The 9,077-nt window shown below is 39.6% G+C and overlaps 2 protein-coding genes across 2 annotated transcripts in view; one reads left to right on the forward strand and one right to left on the reverse strand.

Moving 5' to 3' along the window:
* Positions 1 to 907: 907 nt before the first annotated feature.
* On the reverse strand, positions 908 to 2,273 carry LOC108571611 (elongator complex protein 4; the record flags this gene model as incomplete). Its single annotated transcript, XM_017933687.1, has 5 exons — positions 908 to 1,018; positions 1,090 to 1,302; positions 1,375 to 2,003; positions 2,078 to 2,113; positions 2,204 to 2,273. Coding segments are annotated over 5 exons (1,059 nt in total), but the record flags the coding sequence as incomplete, so codon positions are not given.
* Positions 2,274 to 6,208: 3,935 nt separating this feature from the next.
* Positions 6,209 to 9,077, forward strand: part of LOC108571471 (neurogenic protein mastermind-like) — a 110,687-nt gene continuing 107,818 nt past the window's right edge. Inside the window, exon 1 of the mRNA XM_017933527.1 lies at positions 6,209 to 6,475. Coding sequence (XP_017789016.1) covers positions 6,209 to 6,475 — 267 coding nt within the window. The remainder of the gene's footprint in view (positions 6,476 to 9,077) is intronic.

Raw genomic sequence — 9,077 nt, forward strand, 5'->3', positions numbered from 1 at the left:
CGACGTACGGTTATCCACTGATTCCCACCTTTCCTCTTTTTTTTGTCCTTTTTCAAGTTTTCGACGCGTACTTGCCCGCGTTAACTCGAAGACTAAAAAGCCGCCGCGTGATAGATGGTTCCACAGTGCCGTACGAATACTGGCGCATCCGTAGGTGCGCTTGCGTTGCGTTGCGTGCCCTCATGCGCGACCGACCGGATGGAACCGGAAGGAAATAGAAAGGCACGAAACAAAAAAAATACACAGGAGGGGGTGAAATGTCCATATGCGTGTTCTTATACGATTGTACATATATGACTGGTGTTTGTCGAATTTCACGTAGGGGGAGTCGCCAGTTTGTGCGTAATCGTCACGGATGAGTAACGTTTACGCTTGTTTATTCCTGTTCACATTCGTGAAATTCTTATTTGTGTATTCCGTGCATGAAATATATCAAGAATACACAAGTACCGATGATATTTTCTTAATTATAGAAAAAAAAGTTCGTTTTTTATGTTACTGTTAATGACAGAGTATGTTGCGAAGGTTAAAATATTTTATAGCTCTTTTTTTAAAGCAGTATTGGATAGATCTGAATTGAAGGAAATTTTTATTAAGTGGTAAAACACAGACGAATGGTTTTAAATAAACTTGATTGTTATTTCTAATATCTGTGGTAAAAATGTACTCGTAATATCATACTACTGAACAAGTACACGCCTCGTGCGTATTATTGTGAGTGTTCACGGAGCCTATCTCCTCTTGTCTGCATTAATTCACGCGATGTAGTATGCATTTCTGGTTTAAGTAGCTCTTATTTATGTGAAGTATAGTCTACTAGATCTTATAATAAAGCACAAAAGGGTTTGAGGTACAAAATTTTTAATATCTGTGTACAAATAAGATTGCATTCATTATACTACATCTTTTAAAAATCTAACAACTTTTTGTATCCCTGATTAGAACATCCAGGTACTGATATTCCTAAAGGTAGTTCCATTTCAGTAGTATCCTCTAGTTCAGGTGGTATATGTAAAACCTAAAGCAAAGTATGAGATTCTACAAAGATTGTCAGATTTTAACTTGATACATTTGATAAAAGTAGGTCACCTCGATGATAAATTTGCTGCGACGCAATTTAAATACAAAATCTACTAATTCTGGATCACGAGGTCCTATGGTATTCAAAGCAAGCATTTTTCTAGAATGCAATAGGCCATGATACTCTCTAAATAACATATTTCTTTCTTTTTGCGAGCCTGCAAACGATTCCAACCTGATTGCAATGTCTGACATATGTTCAATTCGTTCCACAATAGAATTCTAAAACTCAATTATAATGAATGAATTCACATTTATGTAGAAATATATTTACCGATGAAGAATGGAACTTACAGAATTGTCTAACACTTCTGTAGGTACTGTAACCATTCCAACTGCATAATGGTACCTTAGAAGTGCTCTAAATAAAAACAAAAATTTTAGCAAATCTTTATGTGTATCATCTTCAGAATCACTAAACCATGATTTTGATCCTAAAGAGTGAATTACAACTCTTAGAATCTGTCTTTTTGGTGGGTTTTCTGAAATTGAATATTGTCCTTTTTTCAAAGTTTCTTGAATATGTACTAGTAATTTTGTATATGCCTTATTGTTAAAGCCACTGTCTTTTTCAGGACAACTATCATCATACCACTGAGTTATATCAGCTTTTTCAATTACTTCCTTTTTCATTGGCTTTGTAAGGTCATAGTAATGACCAAAATAATTCCCTTTAATTAAGGTATGCATTAGATGCATATGTTGATATCTCCATGCAATTTGCATTTCTTCATCTTTCTTATATTTCTTATAGGAAAGTGGATCAAATTTTTTGGTATCTTCTGCAACAGCTGGAATTTCTGACACGAACTGTGTTGGTTTAGTATCTTTGGATGCAATTAACAACGGTTGATTTGTAACCACACTTTCTGCCATAAAGTGCTTTATCATAACTTTTGCATATGTGCCATACCGATCTTCCTCTAAAAATAAAAACCATTTTCCACATGACCAACATAGGTATAAATTTTGTAAGTGCAATATGTTTTGTACATACCAATGAGAAACAAGGAACCAACAGGTAATCCACCACCTACAAATTATGTAAACATACAACAATAATGTTTAAGCACTAACAAAGAAATTGGTTAATTTTAGACAAGGAAGAAAATTTTATCCAAACCTATGATATGATCCAAAGTAGAAATTCCAGATGATATAAGCGTTAGTGAATTTCTGGATGAAGGACTCGTTCCTGATGCACTGCTCCAACGTCCGTCAATGTTGCTACCCTTAGCCGTATTCAGATCCATCTTTTATATCACTTTTTAAACTACAAAATAACAATGCAATACATTTAAAACTTGTACTTATATTAATATTTCATATACGATATATCGAATAGTGTTATTAATGCTTACAAACATCTAATATATAAAGTATATTAATTTGTACAATCGTTAAAGAAGTGTTAAAGGGTGTGTACATATTTTACAAGCCCTAGATTGATGCATGCACACGTTTACTCCTTTATCATAGAAACTGTTGCGCTGAATGGAAACCAGATGACAGCACTTGCAACTTAAATTGAAAGGTAAGCGCGTCTTTTAAATATATTATTCCAAGTATGTTTTCAATTCAATAACAAATTTTACAATCCAACGATTCTTGTGTATGTGTGTACTCTTCCACATCTTTATCGTTTTATTTAATTAAATGTTTATTACAAATAATAAGCATTAATAGATAACAGAATACGTAGGCAATGTGTAAATTAATTGACGTCTACGATATCTATAATTTATGAATCGGGTCGGTAAAGTCGTGCCAAACAGGACAATTCTTTCTTTCGAAGATGTCGCTACAAGTTTACAGTCGACTGCCGACGCGTTTCATAGTTTATAATTCTTCTGCTAGAATGCACCCGTATCAGTGACTACAATTATAATCTACCGATTATATGTATATACTCCTGCAGTATATATAGTCTAAAGGAGAAATAGATTATACTTCTCACGTCTTACAATATGATCATACTTTAATGAATACAGGTTTCATTAAGAATATTCCGATAATTAAACAATCTATATTAATTTTCCTATTACATATTCAATTTAATCACCATTCTGAAACGATTTTTAGAAAGATGTCCCCTTTAATCACAGCACGAAGTTTTTAAATAAATAAATCAATGCATCACTATGAAACAAATGTATTTACACGTACCTGCGACATTACGAATTCTCAAAATCTTATTCAAAATATATTTTCTTCTAGATTTACACAATTCTACCCCAAAAAGTAGCATATTAAAAACATACAATGCAACAGAATAAAGATACGTAAATATAATAAACTATTCTCCAAACGAATGTGCATTATTTAAAAGAACTTCCAGAAGTTATATATCAATTTTCAAAAAGCCAACGCCAGACTACGGAAACGCGTCCCTGTGCTAGAGATCGCGACGAACCATAGAGGGGGAATGAAATACGTAAACGCAAGAGGGAGAAAGGTCTGCGAAAGGGAGAAAGAGAGAAAAGTAGCAGAGGGAACGCGTGAGTAACCCGTCTCGTGCATGTAGATTCGAAGCTGTGGCACGGGCAGTTGTGCAAAGGCACGGTGTGGAGGTATCCGGCCAAACAGTGAAACTCCTCCCTGTTACTATCCCATCTTTCTCCCCTTCTAGCGTATTCCACTCGGCCGTCTTCCTCCTACTTCTCCCGCCGTTTCCCCCCGACCGTCGTCATAACTATAATCGCTCTCTCTTTCTCCGACACACTCGTGCCGAGCTATCGACCTCTCGCTCGCTCGATCGGTCTTTTCCTTTCTTTCTACAGACAGGCCGGAGCACGCTGCCCTCGCTCAACTACCTGTTGTGACGTCCAACGCGCACTCGACGACGCACAGAGACAATCGAGAGATTCAGCGCACGCGGCGTGCGCTGCTGTTTTCCGTGTGTGTCGCGTATACTTACGTTCACGGTCGGCAGGACGCCCGTGCACCGTCCTCCGCGTGCAAGAAAGTCTTCCGTTGGTAAAGCGTGTGCCTGATCTCCGAGCCAGTGCCAATATTAAGCCGCGAAAGGCTTGTCGCGCACTCCCACTATCAACCACGTTTCCCGTCCCTCGTACAGACGCGGGACGCCGGCAGGAGCGAGCGGGAGGGAGATAGATCCGAGGGAGAGGGAGAATTTAGAGAGAGGCTCTTATTGTGAAGTTGTAGTTAGACTTTAGCAACTAAAGAGGGCATTGGAGACACATTTCGGAATGTATACGAGAGACAATATTGACTTTCTTGCCGTTCAATACGTCGATTTGTATCGATTATCGTGCTGATAAAAGGCAACAGGTCTTTTTTTTTAAAATCGTAGTTGATACGTTTTTAGGCGGACTATGAATTAAGATAATTGGTGTGAAAATCAATTTTTTCGTTTCTTTTAATCGAGAGATATTATACTTTTGAAAGATTATTAAATAAAGTCGGACACATTAAGTATTTTGTACTTTTATATATTTCTAAACATTTTTTCAGCATAAAAAGTAATTAATTTACGATTAATTGCATTTTTAAACACGTACATTTTTTTTCACACGTACGATATTTATCTTTGAAGATTTATTCTTTCGTAAATAAGTTTCATATTACAGGGAATAGGAAAAAAACAGATACACATTTTACGTAATAATCCTTTAATTATAAACATATATTCAGTAATTTGATATTTCGTTTTATCTGAAACACCGGTAATATTTCCTTCATAAAACACATTTACTATCATAGAAAGTAAATTATTAAAAATAAAACAAGCAATTTAGTAATTAAATTATGCTCTCTAATCGCATTAAACGCAATGCTAGGTAATAAATATTTCATACGTACCGCCAACTCCGTTTAGTTATAGGGATCACCATCAGATGGCGCGACAAATTGGGCGCCTCTTGTATACACGGAGTTTCCAGGCCCTGAACTTAGTCGCGCGCGGTGAACGTTCCGTCCTACCGTCGAATCTTCGCGCGCGTCTTGTCGAGAGTGACAGTTCGAAAATTTCTTTACCCGGAAGACAAATACTGTCGCTCGTTCCACGGGCATCGTTACACTGTCAACAAGGCAACGGTACGCGGACAGCGTGGACTCTACGGGAGCGTCGCGTTCTCGTTACCGACACAGAAAAACACCGTGGTAATCTCGCGTGCGAGGTGCGTTCGCGTGGAGGCTGAACTGCGGTGACTCGTTGCGTTGGAACGACACGGACTTCACGGTATACCGTTCAGTCACGTGGCATCGGGAATAAAACGCGGAGAATAGTATCAGCGGTATGTCGCGATGTCAACAACCGGACAGACGAAACAGTGGCTAAATGTGACATTGGTGCGTGCCTGGTGTTACAAAGGGTGACGAACTTTGTTTACAGTGTCTTACGGCGTCGTTCATTCTACCGATTCATAATTCCGTTTGAAACGAAGAGTGAAGGAAAACCGTATACATATACGAACGACGATATACATCAACAAGAGGATTTGTATCCATCGACGAACGTCTCGTGTCTCCTTGTGTGTATACCAACTGTGATTATATACCACATACGACTCTATCGAACGAAGATTCAGTGAAACACTACTAACGGATCGGAGAGTATCGACGCAAAGTGTGTTCCGTATCTCTTTTAGCAAAGAGGCGCAAGACAGCGGCCAGTGCAGCGAGTATCGGCGTGTAAAGAGAAAGAGAGAGAGAGAGAGAGAGTGAGGCGGCTCGGTGCGCGGCGGTGTCGAGGCGCGAACGAACGACATATTCCAAATGCGTCTTGACCGGAAGTTGAGGATCGTCGCATTGGCAGGGTGGCAGAGGATGCTCGGCTCGAGGGCAGCGGCGGGAGACGAGGTCGCAGCAGTAGCAGTAGCGTGCGTCAGGCGCTTCGGTAGCAGAGGTTCTCACTGAGCTGGCTTACCCTGCGGTGGATTTAGGGGGCTGTATGGAGGCCGGGGGGCTCCTGCCCCGCCAGCCCCCGCAAGGCCCCCCCGGCACCGCGCCTGGCCCGATCTCGGTCTGCGTGGGCCAGGCTCCCAATACAAACGTTAACAACACCGGCAACGTAAACAACGTATTAGGCCAATCGGCCGGAATCCACGAACTGAACGCGACCGGCCAATTGAACGTAACCGGACAACAGCTGCAGTTGCAGCAACAAATGGGTCAGGCACCTGGCATGGGTGAGGTACTCACCCCCAAGAGGCAGGCGGTCGTCGATCGTCTCAGACGTCGAATCGAGAGTTATCGACGGAGGCAGACCGATTGTATACCAAGATTCGATCAGAGTTTCAACGGTCTATGCGAGCAGAACATACAGGACACGCTGGTGTTGAAGCAACGTTTCCTCGAGAGTAAAGCGAAACGGCAGGGGGAGAAGACGGACAAGAAGCAGAGCGAGCCGGTCGGTCTCTCCAGCGTTCACGTGGTGAGTCATTTACTCTACTTGTTGGTTCGCGTCGTTGTCTCGTCGTTTCTCTCGTCGCCGGTGCGCTGCTCTTGTATAGCTTAGGAGCGTAGGTGCTTGTATGCTCGCGCGCGCGCACTCACGCCGGTCGTCAACCTTGCTTCTTCCAAACTTCTTATCGTGTTCTTTAGTCTGTTTCGCACGCGCGCGCGCTCGCTCTCTCGCTCGCGTTCTTGTTCCTGTTATTTCGTATATTTGATTCCGTACGTTAGAGGAGAAGATTAATGATCCTTAAACGAAGGACGATGGATTGTATCGTTTGTTGCTATCGTGTTCGGTCGTCTGGAACGATCGAGTTCCAGTCGAAACATCGGGATAATCGGATTTTAACGACGATCGTAAATTATATCGACGATATTACACCGCGAAATTTTCTCCATTGAAAATGAAACGTTTCGGGGGGTGGGCTGTGTTACGGTTGGAGAAGCATACCACGACGATGGTATCGCGCGCGAGAGCGATACAGAAACGCGTTCGCCGAGGGTCACGCGATTGAGAACATCTAAACTGTGTGTAGTATAGAGCGAGTAAGCGGCACTCGGCAAGTTGCCGGGTCAAGACTCTACTACACGGGTTTCGAATCGAAGCGCGGGCGTAATGAAATACCACGCTCTTTACACCTATCTACCGAGTTTCATTTACAAAGCGCTCGATCGACTGTTACCGCGCGCTGATAACGTCTACGACATTTTGCCCGTGAAACTTTCCACGGCAAATCGAGGAATATTTTTGTTTTCGTATTGTCACACTAAGGGCTCTCCAACCTTACGATAGTTTTTTTCTCGCTACTCTTCGAGGTTAGGTTTGTGAATACAGAAAAATTGAGGGAATGAGATGTGATTTATGTATTCAAGTGTTATCGTATTATTATACTCTACAGATAAGATAATTAATTTCTCTTTTCTACGCTCTAAATCTTGTTTCTTCTTTTTCTCATTATAATTAGATTTACGAAGCTCCGATTCTTCGATATTTAAATCAGAAAAATTCCAAAGTGAAAAATATTATTTTTCTGTTTGTATTAAAATTGCGTATTAGTGAAATTTTCATTACTTTTTCTCTTGCACGTTGTTAAATCAAGATAGAAATATAGGAGAAAATCTGGTAAACTGAGGTTAGGAAATTCTTGCATACTCGATAAACTTTCAAGGTCTCTCGTATCTTTTCTTTTTCATTAAATCAAAGTTTCATAAGAGAAAAGTTACTGTTATAGTTTTTCTCAATAACACGATGACGTTGATTTAATACCTGTCTCTATGAAAAATGGTAGTTAATTCTCGATGCACAATCGTGTTAGGAAACGTTCAATTTATCGCAGATTGATGCTGCTGTTGCTCCGTATATGAAGTTTCGAACACATGAGTTATCCAATTAAACGCATAATTCAGCAACTACGTGTAGAGTATATAGTCGTATGCAAATATCAATCGTATACAATCATGTAGAAAATTCAATCTATTGTCGTGAATTGCTCGGGTTCAATTCCTTATTTCTTCTGGTACAAGAAACTCGTAAATATCCATTCTAAAAATATCAGCACAATTTTATCGATTAGCATAATTTTATCGAAAAGCTAAGGCGAACCGTTAATTAACATCGTTGCAAAAATATTATAATTTTCCACTATAAATCTTTCCTTCTTTTTTTTTTTCTTTCTTCAAGATACTAATTTACAAAGATGCTGACACAATGATACTCGGCGAATTACATTTTTTATCACGTATAATTTGCTCGTAATCTAAACGTTACATATTCTTAAAATTAGAAACCTTATTTTTTTCCTTTCACGTTACATTTAACGTGCAATTATTTCCAAGGCACAAAGTTGTAATAAATCTTGCACAAGTCTTCCGGAGTACGATAGAAGTATCTCAGAGAACAGCCTACGAGGTTGTAAATCTGATATTTTTTCAAACGTTATCGCAAACGTTTTTACCACTCGAGCAAACAAATATCGCTGGACTTTTTCGAATGGTTTCTCACCGGGTAAGTGTATGCTGGAAAAAGGGTGCAGTTACTTGAGGGGTATTATCTGACGTAAAATAAATCGTACTTGGCTCTGCCTTATGAGGTGCAACTAAAACGCTTGCTACCCTGCATCCACAAAAGCTGACCTTAACTACTTGTCAACGTTGCACGGTTTAAAAATGACCGTACACATTTTTCAGGGCAATCTTTACAATACAAACGGATATTTTCGTTATCGTGAAATGACGAATCGCTTTACTTTTCCCGGCACCGAAATCCTGTATATTATTCCGTGTGCTTCTTAATCCGTAGGAAGTTGTATAAAATGTTTCTAAAATTAGTTACATTCGTACACGAAAATTCCCTTTAAATTAATCATATCGGAACACGAGAATCTTTTCCTGAAAAAGATAGATTTGCTTCCATGTCTGTGATACATTTTTGAAGTAATTCCCTTGGAACACGTTAAATCTTGTGCCGCGAAAAAGTATTTCTAACAAATGGTAGCTAAATTATGGAGAAATTGCAAATTGTAAATAAGTTGTTTAGAATTTTGACAAAAATAATTTACACGGTATTTTGCATAGATTGGTGT

Source organism: Habropoda laboriosa, unplaced genomic scaffold (assembly GCF_001263275.1).
Source record: "Habropoda laboriosa isolate 0110345459 unplaced genomic scaffold, ASM126327v1 scaffold40, whole genome shotgun sequence".
Classification (NCBI taxonomy): Eukaryota; Metazoa; Arthropoda; class Insecta; order Hymenoptera; family Apidae; genus Habropoda; species Habropoda laboriosa.